The sequence below is a fragment of the Populus nigra genome, chromosome 12, assembly GCF_951802175.1.
Source record: "Populus nigra chromosome 12, ddPopNigr1.1, whole genome shotgun sequence".
In the NCBI taxonomy this organism is placed as follows: domain Eukaryota; kingdom Viridiplantae; phylum Streptophyta; class Magnoliopsida; order Malpighiales; family Salicaceae; genus Populus; species Populus nigra.
The window spans coordinates 4,098,271-4,114,146 of NC_084863.1; the positions used below are offsets into that span (position 1 = coordinate 4,098,271).

The window sequence follows — 15,876 nt, forward strand, 5'->3', positions numbered from 1 at the left end:
CTGACCTTTGCTTTTTTTCTCTTTTTTTTCTAAAATATTTTTTTCCTAATTATTTTTTAAAATTAATGCTTTTTTATATTTTTTTCTCTAATTGTTTTTATTTATATTTAGATTAATATCATTTATCTCTTTCATTTTATTTAGACAACATCTTTTAAATGACAATTATTTTTTATTATGCATTTAAATTTTGAAGAGTTTTTATTATTCATTTATAATTTTTTTATCTTTTGTATAAATGAATTTTATTTTTGAAAATAAAAAAAAATTACTTTTAGATAATATTTCTAATATGTACAGTATTGCACAGTGTTTTTTTCATCTTTTCTTTTACTTGATCAATTTAATTTATATCTCTATTTCTATTATTGTTTGATTGAATAAAAAATTTATTTTAATAAATAAATTTAGCAAATATAATCGAATAAATATTTTATCTTGTGTTTGCGAAATTTGTTTATAATCGACCAAGTTAAGCTTTCACGAAGGTATTGTTTGACATTACAGTCTAACCATGCATTGCAATAGTTTTTTTTATTATTTTAATATACTAATATAAAAAAATATTATTTTAATATATTTCCAAACAAAAAATATTTTAAAAATATCACGTACCCTACTCTAAAACAAGCTTAAAGTAAAGAAGGATGGAAAAATGAATCTATTTTCACTTTTAACACTTCATAAATTTGTGGATAAAGGTTTTATTTTTCTTTCACTTAAATTGCTAACATAACTGCATACTATCTTCTTCAATGTTCTCTTTATTTTTACTAATAAACTCCTATGCTTTTATTTTTTATATATATTTTTCACAAATGCGTATAATGTTTTTGATGTGTTGGATGTTTTATTTCATATTTTTATTAATTAATTTACTAAATGTTTATCACAAGTAATAACTCAACTGAAAATAAAAATAAGAAGAAAAAGAAAAAGAATACGTTACAAGCCTAGAGTCCACACAATGCCTTATCCAAGTTCGCTGCCTTCCAAGACCCCCCGCGCTCTTTTTTAGCTGTTTTGTCTATCTGCATCCACTCTCTTAGCTGCCATGAAAAGCTCCACCTCTTGCTCAAGGTCAGCCCATCTATCTCTCTCTCCCTCCATTTCTCTCTGTTTTTAAGTTTTGTAGCCTTAAGAGCCCCTTGTAATGCTCATTTTCTATCTACTAACTTAGGTTATTCATGCTTGTATTCTTCTGTCAATTCAAGTAAATATTTATTGCTAATTTTGTAAATGCTTCTTTTCTATTCTTCGTTTAGCAATCAATTTTTTCTTTAGTAATTGAAAAGCTACAAGCTGTGGAGAGTTTTGCTTTCTGTGTTTTTCTATGTTTAATTTGAGGAGGTGGCCAGTGCTTATGTAAGCTAATGCTGTGTCTAATCCTAGAGGCCTAGACCGTGGCCATAGCACACCAATCTTGGATTTATTGATGAATTATTCATGCATGTTTCTCCCAATACTATAATGGGTTTTGTCATAATTTACATGCTTTATAGGAAAATCAAGATTTTCTCTTTAGGGTCACTTATGTTGGGTGATATGTGTTAAAACATAGAAGACTTATCTTTGACCTTCATCTAACAGATTTAAGTTATTGAGTTGAATGGTTCTTTGATAATATATTGAATTCGAATTGAAGGATCAAATTGATGACTTTCGTTATTGTGACTCCTAGTAGGCTGGTTGGTCTAAAAATGTAGAAAGAATAATAGTGCATGACTAATACAACTTGATCATTCTCAGATTGAAATTGAAATTACAAAGACTGAAGGATGGCATTGGCGGCAAACCCATTTTGTTTGTCCCAAGAACAATATATTATCAGCAGTTCTTCCGTTGCCAAGTCAGGACTTGCAAGTGATGGCAGGTTTCATAGGCGACAGAGGCTTCATTTCCATGGGGCAGTTTTGTTTAAATTTTGGCCAAATAGCAGAAAGTTGAGATACATTCAGTCGATAAGGTCTCATAGACATCACTATGGGGGGGTGATAAGATGTTCAAATCATCTCTCAGACTGGACAAAGAAGTTTTCTTCATTGTGTAGCTCTAGTAGTAGAAGTATGCCCAAGGTAAACTCCTGAATGATGTTAGCATATTTTGTTTTCAATGTGGAGATAGTTAATTAAAAACCATTTCATTTCTGACCTATGTTTTGTTTAATTTTTGCCTGGTATTTGTCTTTAAGGCATTAGAAAGACTTAATTTTGTGGTATTGAGTGTGACAAATGCCCTGAAAGAAAGAAACAGCTTGGAGTGCTTGAACCTGGCTGGCATACTACTATGTGCATTACTGGTCATTCCATCAGCTGATGCCGTTGATGCTCTCAAAACTTGTACCTGCTTATTGAAGGAGTGCAGGTAATCCATATGGGTTAAAAGATTTTTTGGAATTGGTAATTAGGATCATATCATGTAATTTCTTGCTGAGTTAAATTCAATGGTAACCAGTGGGTCCACTGCACTGCTGGCCAACATATCAATGTAGCTAACTCTACTAATTTAGAATGTTTACCTCAAGCTATTTTCCTATGTGCTTGGGATTTCCCTTACTGTTATTTTGTTGGTCAAATCAGAGCTTCTAACTTAAGAAACAGAACTAGTGGTAAAAAAACTTCTTTTGAGTAGTTTGAATTGCAGAGTAGGTCAAATATCAGACACCATGAAGTGTTAGAGAACAGTGCATAGCATAAATCTAATAGAAGTTAATTTCTTTCTAACATTTCATTGTAAAAATATCCTTAAAACCTGATTTAACATTTTATGTAGGATATATTTCAGTAATCTGTCTGTATGTGGTTTATGATGGCCTAGTGTTATGCAATTTAGAAGATACACTAGTATAATAATGGGTTTAGGTTAGCATTTCACGCTGGAAAAAGAGTGAGATTTGATATGGAGATGGTGTGGTATTGGTGGGAATTAGTTGCTGAAACTTTTGGTTGCATAGAGATTTCCTTCCATTTAACCTACAATTTCATTTGGATCCTTCATCATTGACTTCTACTTACCAGCTTGTTATTGTCAGGCTAGAATTGGCAAAGTGTATTGCAAACCCATCTTGTGCAGCTAATGTTGCTTGCCTCCAGACATGCAATAACCGGCCTGATGAGACTGAATGTCAGGCAAGTTCTGTTCATTCTCTTAACATGCTCACAGATACAACTGCAGAAAGAATATGTATAAGCAGAATCCTCACTAAAAGCATAAGCTTTTAAAGGAAACAGTGCACCTGGCCTGCAGGCCCTGTATACAATGCAGCACAGGCAAGGGGTGACATTGATTTTAGAACAAACAAACCTCTGTCAGCTTAAGCTTTTGAAGTAATTGGTTGTCTAATAACCTGGTTCTACCTTGTACCCGGTGAGGTAAACTATAGTATTCAATGAGTAACCCTCGTTTTGTTATATTTTGTAGATCAAATGTGGTGACCTATTTGAAAACAGTGTTGTCGATGAATTCAATGAGTGTGCAGTTTCACGAAAGAAGTGTGTACCTCGGAAGTCTGATGTTGGGGAATTCCCTGTCCCTGATCCTGCTGTTCTTGTCGAGAACTTTAACATGGCAGATTTCAGTGGGAAGTGGTTCATCACTAGTGGCCTAAATCCTACTTTCGATACTTTTGACTGCCAATTGCATGAATTCCATATAGAATCCAACAAGCTTGTTGGAAACTTGTCATGGAGGATAAAAACTCCAGATACTGGCTTTTTCACTCGATCAGCTGTGCAGAGGTTTGTGCAAGATCCAGTGCATCCTGGAATACTCTACAATCACGACAATGAGTATCTTCACTATCAAGATGACTGGTAATTGCTTCTGCCCGTTCTACTTTTTTATGTCGTTTTTGTTGGTCTCATTATGGATTCAAGCTAAACCATTGGAGGTACTTCCTGAAAAAACATAATGCTTAATCCATCATTAAGCATCAGAAACTAGATTAATTAATAATCACTGTTTATCATAATTATTTCTCCAGGTATATTTTATCATCGAAGATAGAAAATAAACAAGATGATTATGTATTTGTGTACTACCAAGGCAGAAATGATGCATGGGATGGATATGGCGGTGCAGTTGTGTACACAAGAAGTGCAGTTCTACCAGAAAGCATTGTTCCTGAACTTGAGAAGGCAGCAAAAAGCGTAGGAAGAGACTTTAGCAAATTCATCAGAACAGATAATACTTGTGGGCCTGAGCCTCCCCTTGTAGAGAGACTGGAGAAGACTGTAGAGGAAGGGGAGAAGACTATTATAAAGGAGGTTGAAGAAATAGAAGAGAAGGTAGAGAAGGTAGGGAAGACTGAGTTGAGCTTGTTCCAGAGATTGACAGAAGGATTTAAAGAAATCCAAAAAGACGAGGAAAATTTCTTAAGAGAATTAAGTAAAGAAGAGATGGATCTATTAAATGATCTGAGAATGGAAGCAGGCGAGGTGGAGAAACTCTTTGGACGAGCACTGCCTATAAGGAAATTAAGATAGAATTCATCTTAAAAGGACATATTGGTTGGACCATATATTGATAGATTCTTCTTATTTAAAACAAAAAAATCTTCATGCCTTTTATTCTTTGAGAAATGTATAGCCAAAATTACCTGCATTAGGTCATGTGTTGCTCCGAACACGTATCTACACAATAGGTAACCAAGGATGATGGATCCAAAAACGTGATCAAGCTTAAGTTTTTCTTTGTCAAACCCCAGCACCAACTTGCAGGTGACAAATTAATCCGCACTTCACAACCATATTAGCTGTGATCAAGCTTAAGTCTTTCCCATCCATGCATTTCGTTCCCTAAAAGTCAATGCAGATGATGATACCTGTTCCAGCTGAACTGTCTGAATACAACTAAAGTTTTCAGGATTGGAACAATGAAAGCATGAAGAATAAAAAAATTGTTTTTCAAATTTATATCAGAACTTTGCAGTTTACATCACAACATTAAATACTATCATACTTCAGAAGAGAAAAACAATGACCAGAGACAACCAAACCCTCCACTTAACCAGTCCCGAAATAAGGACTTGAAGCATACACACACCTTCCTAAGTAAAGCAAGCAACCAGAAGGAATAACAGGTCATTAAATCCTCCATGAGACTCCAATTCAAGAGTGACTAAAGCTAGTAGCAATAGGTATAACAATCACTAGAATGATTATCAAAAGAAGAATGATCCCAATGCACATCCACTTCCTGCTGCTCTTCTGGTAACCTTTAGCACTCTTGAGCTCTTTGGTACCATCCTTCACATAGTGGCTAGCATTCAACACATGGTGCTCAATATCATCCATCTGCTCCCCCTGCGCCTCCACCATCACTGCCATGTCCAAAAACACCTGGTGCAGCTCCAACAAGCTCTTCTCAATCTCTTTGGCAGCATCATGTCTATCCTGAATTTCCACCACAGTCTCCAACACCTTCCCTTTCCCATGCTCCTGAATTGCACGTTTCAAGAACTCTTCACCCCCACTACCATCAGAGATGATCTTATCAATGACTTCCTCATCTGGGTACTCTCCAGTAACAGTGAAATACCTCCTACCAACAGTGTCTTTGTACTCCGTCATCATTTTTTGCCTTAGACCTTGAAAATCCATCATCAGCTCCTTCAATTTCTTGCGCAAGCCATTAGTAACGGCAATCCTTGTTCTATAAATCGGAGTTCCTTCCTTATACCCTGAGAGGCGCCTATTAGCAGCATTTGCTCGGTCCATTTCTTCAAGCTGGGATTTAATACTTCTGGCCTTTTTCTGGACAGTAACAATATCTGTGTTGATTTTGTTTCGTAGTGATTTTAAGGCCTCGGGTTTATGTAAGGTCTTGCTTTCTTCATTAGCTTCTTGCAGCTGGTCAAGAATCTCACGGATCGATCCCATTTCTTTCTTGACATTCTCAGCTTCTTCAAGGAACACACCAAGGTTGCTTTCCATGGTGTTTGATCCATTTGCCATTTCTACAGCAGGGTCAGGACCAGCTTCAAGATCTTTCATGGCCTCTTTCTTTAGGTCCACATAGCTCATGAAGGATTTGGTCATTAGGTCATTCATCTTAACAAGTTTTAAAATTCACAAACCTGGAAAAAAACCCACATGACATAAAGATTTTGAATCAGATTGTAAAGAAGTTACTACAATTTCAAAGAGAAAGATGACTTAGTTGATTGAACAATACAAAACATTAAAAAACATAAAACAAAGACATTGGCATTGTATGATTGTTAGCTTTGTCGAATCTGAGATCAAGTCCACGTACCAAAAAGATCCCTAATAGTTTTAATTTCAGAAAGAAACACCAATCTAATGAACCACTTAATGGATAAAAAAAAACTTACCTCTCTCAAATGGATAAAAACAGCAACAATTGAATCTTCAGGGAGAGATTCAAAATGGAAGGAGGGTTATTGTTGGATTAGAAGAGGAAACGAGAGATTCAAAATGGAAGGAGGGTTATTGTTGGATTATTGTTGGATCTTAGAATTTTGATATGGAAACGCAAGCTCAGCTTTGTTGTAGATTTGAGTCAAAAGAGGGTGCTTAAAAGGAAGCAGAAATCCCCCAATAGGAGATCAAAATAAACTAGCCGTTAAACTAGCCTCTCCCCAACGGCTATATAATCTCTCGTTATGTACTGGACATTTAAATATGTAGGGTCAACTCTTCCACCAGAGTCCATATACCGGATATTAAAATTTGAAAAAGATGGTGGGGAGAGATTCGAAAATATTATATAATTAATCCCTTTCTTCCGTGGTGCTAAACAGATTCTAAGTATTAAACAGGTTCTAAGTAACTGGTCCGCATTAAAGGTCGGACTAAAAATGTTTTGAATTAAAAGCTCTCTGACGAATTATTAAAGTTAACATTAAACCTCTTTACTTGATTTTTTATATAGTCCGGGATTCAAATTAAAAAGTTAAATTTGTGATTCAGGTCATAAACTTTATTAATTTTAAGAATTTTATTTTTTTGTGAAAAATATTTTTATTTAATTATATAATAACAAAAATAAACCTTAGCAAAATTAAGCATAAATTCAATATAAAGATATTTGTCTGAAATTACAATAACCTCATAGAAAACAAAAATAAAAAATCTAATCCCTAATTACCCTTAGTGAACCCACCAAACTTGTAATCTGAATCATAAACTCCATTTAATTTAATAATTTTTTTGTAAAATTAATTTTTATTTAATTATACATCAAGAAATAAATTGTCATAAAATTTAGCATAAGTCAAATTTTAGGATGTCAATAAACCAATAAAAAACCAAAATAAAATAAATTATGAATTTCAATTTAATAATAATTAAATATTAAAAGATAAAACTAAAAAAAAAATCAAATGAAAAAAAACTTAGGTAAGCACGTAAACTTGGTTGGCACAACGCGTCTGAGCATCTTAAAAAAACTCGGGTTCGTGAGCCTAGGGCAGCAGGCCATGCATTTAGGACATCTTTACTATTTTTCTTATTTTTTTAAGGGTGATTACATATCATCCGCCCCTTGCTTTTTATTTTGAAAAAAAAAATATAGCAAGCGATGCATCTTCTGTTGCTTCCCAAAATCAAGCCACTATTGTTGTTAAAAAAAAAATACATGTCAAGTTATTTTCACCTTAAAACACTATAAAAATCTTCAAAACCATTTATCACCTATTAAACACCTCAAACTCACACAAAAATATCAATAAGGTAAAAAAAATCTAAACCGAGTTTGATTTACTTTTTTAGACATGCTTGGATTAAAAAACAAAACCCACTATCGAACTCTCCTTGTCAAATAAAACTTGTTGGCACCAAAAAAATATATGAGTTTTGACACTTAAAAGTGATCATTCATCAATTTTTTGAACTAAAATTAGAAATGCAAAAACTAAAGAAAATGAAAAATAAAAAAAATCAAAGAGAACTTTTTTAGTGAATTTGAGATTAATTTCTCCTTATTTTACACTTCTATTCTCTATTGCTGAATTTTCTTTTTTTCTTAACATTTTGACTAGCTGGTCTTGAAATTGGGCATAAAAGACTGCAATAAAAAAATAGATAAAAAAAATTAAAAAAAAAACAAAAAGGATACTATTAATTGCTATAATGATTTAACTAGCTCTTCTAGTATATACTAAATTATCAGTTCGTGGTACGTTATTGGTCGAATTAAAAACAATAACATAAAAAAATATTTAGGTGTTGCTAATGTTTTTTCTAGCGGAAAAAATATTTTTAACCATGTGAGAATTGTTTCAATATGACCCGGTTGACTTGACATGTCCAAAGACAACCCGAACAACCAATAAAATCGTAGTTTGACTAAAAATAAGTATTCAATATGATATTTTTTATATAAATATTGAAACGACAACATATTGTATCAATTTGGATCAACCTGAGTTAACATATCAATCTGCATATCGAGTTATGAGACGATGATAACCCTATAGAAAGTAAATTTATTTAACTCAATGTTAAAAGAAGAAATTGAAAATGATAAGTTAATAGAATGCAAGCCTAAACAAATCATAAACTTAATCCCCAATCAATCCAATGTTGAAGGATGAAATTGAAAAAAAAATAATTAGAAAAAGAAAAAAAGAAGTTAAGCTAACCGAGTTCATTCATCAAATTTGTGGTCCATATCATGAGACTAAGATAACCACGTAAAAGTTAAATTGAAAATACTTATGAAACTCAATCCCCAATAAAACTAATGTTAAAGAATGAAATTGAAAAAACTGACTAAAAAAAGATAAAAAAATAAATTGAGTCAACCTGAGTTAACTTACTAAACCTGTAACCCGAGTTATGAGATAGAGATAATCTCATAAAAAGTAAACTAAAACAAATCATGAAGCCTAATTCTTAATCAATCAAATATTGAAAGATAAAATTAAAAAATAAATTAATTAGAAAAAGACAAAAAAAAACTTGAGTCAATCGAGTTAGCCCGTTAAACTTGCAATCTGAGTAAAGAGACTGAAATAATCTTATAAAAATCAAATTATAAAAATTATAAAGTCTAATTCTCAATAAATCTAATGTAGAACGATATAATTAAATTTTTAAAAAATAGATTATAAAAAAGAAAGCCAAAAGAAAAAAAAATTCTTTTTTATTTTTTTTAATTATAATTGTAATTTGCAATATAAATTAGTGCGTGTATTTGGACTTCTATAGTTAATGAAGTTGCAGTTTTCATCAAATAAAAAAAATATCCTTAAATCAATTTATATATCAACTAAAATTAAAATAAATGTGATCAAAACTCTCAAGTTTTTTTTAATAATCTTAATTGTATATATATTATTCACATCAAATCACGAAAACAAAACTCCACTATGAAAATTTAAAAAATTAATAGAGGAAGTTAACCTCCTTATTATTGAATAAAATATTTATTATATAAGTTTTTTTTCTTAAAAAAAATTGGTTATTTATAAACAAAATCCAATTAAAAATTAAGTGTTGGATAATTATGTATGTTTTAATTAAGTTTACCAGCTTTCTTGTAAAACATGTACTTGATAGGGCTTTTCTTTTTTTCCGAAAATAATATCGCAATCTAAAACAATTGTCACTAATAATCAATTTTCTCAACCCATTATCATGATGGGAAAAAAAAAAAAAAAAACTTTGCTGCTCAAAGAGAACAAGAGTACATAATAGATGTAGATTGTTATGTTTTCATGCGCGGATATCATTAATTATTTAACCAAAAAAATATTTACTTGACAATTGGTATTTCGTAACATATTGGTATTAGGTAGGAGGAACTTCTCCTCTCTTTGGACAGGAGAACATTCTTATTTTAGCATGATATATGTATACATTTGAATCCTCTCATATTCTTGTAAAGGGTGATAGGTTAAATTTAAATTGATACTAAAAAATAATATTAAAAGGAATAAATAAAGAATATTTCATATGTTTTTGTTGTAGGAAGTTTGATGTATGTTCATGTTTATATAAAGCCTCGCATTGCATTTTTTATTTAAATGTTGAGACGATATATATTAGAGTAATCTAGGTATATACCATTAAAGAGCTGCAAAGAAATTAATGAAGTATCTTCAAGGGATTAAAAACCACATGCTTATATATAGATGAACGGACAATCTAGAAGTAATCGACTACTCAAATTCAAGTTTTATTGGTTGTGTGATTCACACGAATTAACATCAGTATATATTTTTATAATGACTCTTATAACTTGGTGTATAGTTAAAGAGTTTATTTTTATAATGACTACACTTTGATTGTTATTATCACTATGAAATCTAAGCTTGTTTCCTGTTTTGAGAATACTGGACATGATGTATAGTTAAAGAGTTTCATATTTAGGCTTAGAATCATGGATTCTATTTCTAGGCTATTAAGAATATATTGCGACAATTCAGTTGTTATCTTTATAGCTAAGAACAATAAATATGGTAATTAAAGTAAACATATCAACATCAAGTACTTACTTATAAGAAAACATGTTAAGGAAAAAAAGTGAGTATTAAATTGATGATTGTAGATCATTTGAATAAGGGCATGTCATTATTTAAATTCAAGAACTATATAGTGAAAATAGTATTTGTTAAAGTTGTATGAGCTATATTATTTTTAAAGAAATTCTATTTATTGTGATGTTTTATTATATTTATGTGTACCTTAATTTATTTGTAAAATTCATTTGATTATGACAAAAAATAAACATGTGAATTTGACAAAAAAATCACATATAGAATAATACTTGAGTATATACATTGTAATACATGAAATGTAATTCTCATTATTAGAGGATTTATTATCATGATTAATTCATGTATTTGTTTCATAATAAGGATAAATGATGGGATTAAGTTAAGACATTAGGTTATACTTACAAATCAAGTGGAAGACTGTTAAAGTTTATATTTGATTGAATCTCTATTAATGTGAGATTCAGGTTTTAAAGAACTTTAATATTTGATCAAATAAATTAACTCTTATATTAATATTTTTAATTTCATGGCAACATAGTTATATATCAATTAGAAGTTTAATGAGACTAGACCTTATTATATAAATACAGACTTTTGATCTCTAAGCTCATATACACTTTGTATAAATTTTTACCTATAGAAATACACTATTAAAATTTAATTGTGTTAGATTTTAGATATAAAAAAAATCCAATTATCATTAATTTCAAAAAATATATTTTTAATTTATTTATTTAACGTATTAGATCTAAATATTATTTATTTTATAAACATGTTTAGATATATTAAATCTAACGTAATTAAGATTTGGATTCATCACATATAATGGATATTGTATAATGAGGAACTTATTTGAATTCAAGATAAAATCTAATCATTGATTTGAAATTATCAATTAAGATTTACAAACATGATCTCTTGTGTTCTCATCTCAATTCCGTAGAAACCAGTTTTATTTCTCACGATTCATGCAGGAAACCACTCTCAAGTCTCAATAATCAATACAATCTCATTTTGCTATCTCTTTGGAAAGATTATGATTACACTTATACGTAGGAATCATGAAAATTCTGATTTATTTTGCTGGAAGTCAAAGGTTTCACTATTATATGCCAAACATGATAAGTAGATATGTTGTGAAAAGTGGAATTCAAAATTAGGCAATTTTACTGTAAAAAAAAAGAAAAAAGAAAAAGCAATTCTTGAACAGAGCCAGAACCCAGAAGGTATCAAGCTGATAAAAAAAGAAAGGGAGGGGGCAGATGGACATACACCTCTGTTTATTGCTCCACGTGCATCAAGTAGCAACCACATGTGTGTCAATCCAGTGGAGACTCCCCACGTGGACAATGGTTTCATACCATCTTAGTAATCCATGAAATGCAAGATGCTTAGATTTTGGATCAAAACTGAGCAACGCTCTTGTGATTGTCATCTCCAATAAGATCTCACCGTTCTTCAAAAGGCATATAACTCGAGCATATGAACGTTTCAAGTGTAGCCCTGAGTTCTCGAAGGATTGATCCATAATGTCTATGTTGTATAGATTGATCCAAGATTCCTTCACGTTATATTCCTTCATAACCCAGATCTCAAAATATCCGTCTTTTCTATAGACAGATGCAGAAAGACAACCTCCTAGAACCATCAGATTATGATTAAACTTGTCCAAGCTGCCACAGTCAGGCCTTGGAACTTCGTAAAACTTCTCTTCTGATAGGTCAAACGAGACAATCAAACGAGCTGAACTACAACGGTATATGGGCCAAGTTGCCCAATTTAGTCTCCCATTGACCAAAACCTGTGATGGCCGCTTGCCAAAGATTTGGTAAGGAATCTCCCCTAAACTTCTCCAGGTGAGGCTGCGAAGGCTCAAAATTTCAACGCTTGATTGTGGGAGATTACCTCCAGAGGGACGGATACTTCCTCTATGGCTATAATATACAATCTTAACAACTTTGTAATCATTCCCCATGGAGGAAAAACCAAATCCAACCACCACCTGCTGATTCGGATACTGTGCAGAATCTGGGAGCTCCAAAACATCCATTGTGAAAGGATTGTATATAAAGAGTTTGCTGCTGTGTAATGAATCACATAAGCATAGCAGACCATTACATGAAGCTGTCACATAGAACTCAGGCAAGGTCGGTACGCGGATTTTCTTGACAACCTCAATTCTGTCTCCTTCAGATGAGAAATCTGCAACATAGAGTTGGTTAGGAGTAGAATCATCCGAGGGAAAATCTGCAACATAGTGTTTGATAGGATGGACGCTGTGTAAGATTAGACATGGATCCTTTTTTGTGGTGCGAAGAAAAAGCATAAAGACAAGAAGACTGTCTTGTAATAATTTGCGCCATGATCGGCAAACAAACTTTACGTTAACTAAAGATGTCACAGGCAGTCTTGACAGTATATCTCCAGCAATTTCTCGTGGGAGACTCTCCATAACATTCAAGAGTAATATCTGGTCTAATTCATTTGATGTCGGTTATTGTTTTACCATCTGCATTTCTTGTCAAGTTAAGGCCACTTTAAGGGTGGCTTTCGAAGTGTTTTTAGGTTATAAATATATTAAAATAATATTTTTTATTTTTTTAAAAAAATGTATTTAATTAAAGAATATTAAAAATAATTAATTTAAAGTTAATTTTTTTAAAATATAGTTATACGGCAATGAAAAACAATATCTTAACCCATATATGACAAGGAAATGGCCGGCTGTGAGAACAACGTTGTGATAAGCGTTGTGTCCATATATAGATAAGATCCTTTATCAAGTGAAAAAAGACAATGAAAACAGTATCTTTGATCTGAATGCCTTTGTTTGGGCTTCACTTCAGGGCGGAAGGGATCCAATAAAATTATTATTTAATTTAGGTTATTAATTTATTGAATATTAATTTATTAAAGTTATATTGTACATAAAATTTTTAGTGCTTTTTGGTGCACACATTAAACCTCACAAAGACGGTGTTTTCGGGTAGAAAATATATATGGTTCTTGTGGTTTGATTATTTTTTTTCCCTTAAATTTATCATTTTATTAATTATGAAACTCGATGTGATATATCTTAGATTTTCATTAACGGATCATGTATGATCCTCAAATAGATTTTTTTTATGGATAATTTGATGAGATAAAATCTTCTAATTTTAATTAAAAGTTTGTAAATATATAATTTCATATGCATTATTTATATATCAAAATATAAATAATAAAAAATATTTGAATACACATCAAACAAAAATTGTATTCCAAGATAAAGTATAAATTATAGAGCTTGGTAAAAAAAAAATAAGTTTTTTTTCTTTGATGAGTCAAGAACTCATCAGGTTTGTGTGCCTACATTAATTGATTGTATTAAATATATTATTGATTTGTTAGTTGATGATTATATTATTCTTTCATTGTACTATAAGAGTTTTGCAGTTGTTTTCTTTCAGATATTAGGTTTCTTAGTTTTAAGGTTATAATCTTTTGTGGTTTTTATAATTTATTTTTTTTTCTAATTTTCTAATTATTTTATAATTTTTCGTTGTTCTTAATGTAAACACCTGTTAAAAAAATTTAATTTTGTATCTTACATTTTTTTTATAATAAAGATTATATATTTAATATCATTTAGACTTTTTAATTGAAGTAGAAAATCTGATCTCATAAAAAAAAGGGTTCTATTTGATCTAATTTTAAAAGTTTAGGAACTGGAAAAAAAAAAAACTATTTTCTCTTCCTCTGGTTAACATTAAGGGGATATGGATACCTGATTGAAACTTCAAGGGAGAGATTGAAACAATCGAAATCTCAAAAAGACAAGCTAGATTCACTCAAATCTAATAAGGGTAAATTAAAAATAATTACTGAATTTTTAATCACATTGTCCCACACTCCAGCCATCTTTTAGAACAAACTGTTTTGGAGAGTTTCTTGAAAAATGTAGGTGTGGTTATTTTTTAAAATATTTTTCATTTTAAAATATATTAAAATAATATTTTTTTTTAAAAAAATTATTTTTAAGATCAGCGCATTAAAACGATTCAAAACAAAAAAAATTTAATTTTTAGCAAAAAATAAAAATTATTTTTTTTTTAAAACGCAAGTTGACCCATGTTTTGAATGTATTTTAAACATATGCTTATTATATCATATAGCATAGTTTAAATATACTCCTTAAAGGATTGTCAATATTGAGGATTGTTCCTGAAATTTGCTATAGATATTATGGTAACGGATATGTATACACAAAGATTAGTGATGATGTGAATAGAATTAATGGATACAAAAATGCTTATCATGAATACTTATGTAATGTTTGGGAACGCGGTTCAACCCGCGTTCCCAAAAAGTTTTAAATTTTTTTTATTAAAATTTAATATGATTTGTATATTTTGAGTTGTTTTGATGTGCTGATATCAAAAATAATTTTTAAAAAATATAAAAATATTATTGACATGTATTTTAGCACGAAAAGTTATTTAAAAAGCATTCGCAACTACACTGTCAAAAAAAAAAAACTCTAATCTTGTCTCACATCTTATTAATTCTCTCTTAAAGCAAATCAAATGAAATAAGGAAACAGTTGTTGATTCATTACCTAAAAGACTACGGAAAGAATTATGATTGCAGCTATATTATTATTATTATTATAAATGTGATGGGTTGGGATTATTATTATTATGTCACATATGCACGCTTCAAATTTCCTTTATATAAGTGGTCTTATGACCTGTTTAATTATGTGTTTCTTCGTATTTAAACTGCGGTCCAAGTGGAAAGCATCCACAATATTGCCTTTTATCTTGAACCACACAGACAGTCCAAAACACATAGATAAATGGGTTTATTTATTTATTTATTTATTAATATAGATGTCTGAACAGTTTACGCGTATTTCGACTAATCCCACAGATCCTAAAGTTAACGACCATATAAACCTCCCGTAATCATTATATTAACAATTATATAACTCGAAAATAAAATCAAAGGATAAACAAACTTTTTTAATTTCAAACTTTTACCTATCTCTAGACCCACCTATGGATAATTCTTATTATTACATGTTTCCAAGCAATATGTTTGCAGAAAGCGAATGTATAGCTTATCTTATTGGAAAAAACAAATATGCATGCTGTTTTTTTCCCCCCTGATGATGAATGTAGAGTTTTTATTTATAAAAAAATTATTCCTAATTAAAAGAAAACAACTCAAAAATTGGATTTTTGAGTTATTTTATAAAATGCATAAAATAGTTTTTGTTAATATCTTGGTTTCGTCCATTTGAAAATTTCAAAAATTGATGAAAAATAACCATGCAGGCCCAGCTTCCATTTATTCCCATACCATCATTAAAAGCATTCCCTTCTTTTTTTCGTATTTAAATTCTCTTTTGAATAACAATATTACCATAT

General features: G+C 30.6%; 3 protein-coding genes across 3 annotated transcripts; 1 reads left to right on the top strand and 2 right to left on the bottom strand.

Annotated features, from left to right (window-relative positions):
* Positions 1–950: 950 nt before the first annotated feature.
* LOC133669800 (violaxanthin de-epoxidase, chloroplastic-like) lies at positions 951–4,602 on the top strand. Its single transcript, XM_062090091.1, has 6 exons — positions 951–1,080; positions 1,750–2,075; positions 2,192–2,364; positions 3,032–3,128; positions 3,421–3,812; positions 3,983–4,602. Exons 2-6 carry the CDS (start codon positions 1,779–1,781, stop codon positions 4,482–4,484), a joined length of 1,461 nt encoding a protein of 486 aa, XP_061946075.1. The 5' UTR covers positions 951–1,080; positions 1,750–1,778; the 3' UTR covers positions 4,485–4,602.
* Positions 4,603–4,889: 287 nt separating this feature from the next.
* Positions 4,890–6,543, bottom strand: LOC133669801 (syntaxin-related protein KNOLLE-like). The gene is made up of 2 exons (XM_062090092.1): positions 6,335–6,543; positions 4,890–6,076 (listed from the first exon to the last, which is right to left on the bottom strand). The coding sequence occupies exon 2, from the start codon at positions 6,048–6,050 to the stop codon at positions 5,109–5,111; it is 942 nt and encodes a 313-aa protein (XP_061946076.1). The 5' UTR covers positions 6,051–6,076; positions 6,335–6,543; the 3' UTR covers positions 4,890–5,108.
* Positions 6,544–11,597: 5,054 nt separating this feature from the next.
* Positions 11,598–13,002, bottom strand: LOC133669695 (F-box protein At3g07870-like). The gene has a single exon (XM_062089925.1). It carries the CDS (start codon positions 12,915–12,917, stop codon positions 11,763–11,765), a length of 1,155 nt encoding a protein of 384 aa, XP_061945909.1. The 5' UTR covers positions 12,918–13,002; the 3' UTR covers positions 11,598–11,762.
* Positions 13,003–15,876: the final 2,874 nt, after the last annotated feature.

Bases quoted from the DNA above. Each gene is read 5' to 3' on its own strand.
- LOC133669800 (XM_062090091.1), top strand. From the start codon at position 1,779: ATGGCATTGGCGGCAAACCCATTTTGTTTGTCCCAAGAACAATATATT. The intron at 2,076-2,191 runs GTAAACTCCTGA...TTTGTCTTTAAG, and splicing joins GTAGTAGAAGTATGCCCAAG to GCATTAGAAAGACTTAATTT. The intron at 2,365-3,031 runs GTAATCCATATG...TGTTATTGTCAG, and splicing joins TGCTTATTGAAGGAGTGCAG to GCTAGAATTGGCAAAGTGTA.
- LOC133669801 (XM_062090092.1), bottom strand. From the start codon at position 6,050: ATGAATGACCTAATGACCAAATCCTTCATGAGCTATGTGGACCTAAAG.
- LOC133669695 (XM_062089925.1), bottom strand. From the start codon at position 12,917: ATGGAGAGTCTCCCACGAGAAATTGCTGGAGATATACTGTCAAGACTG.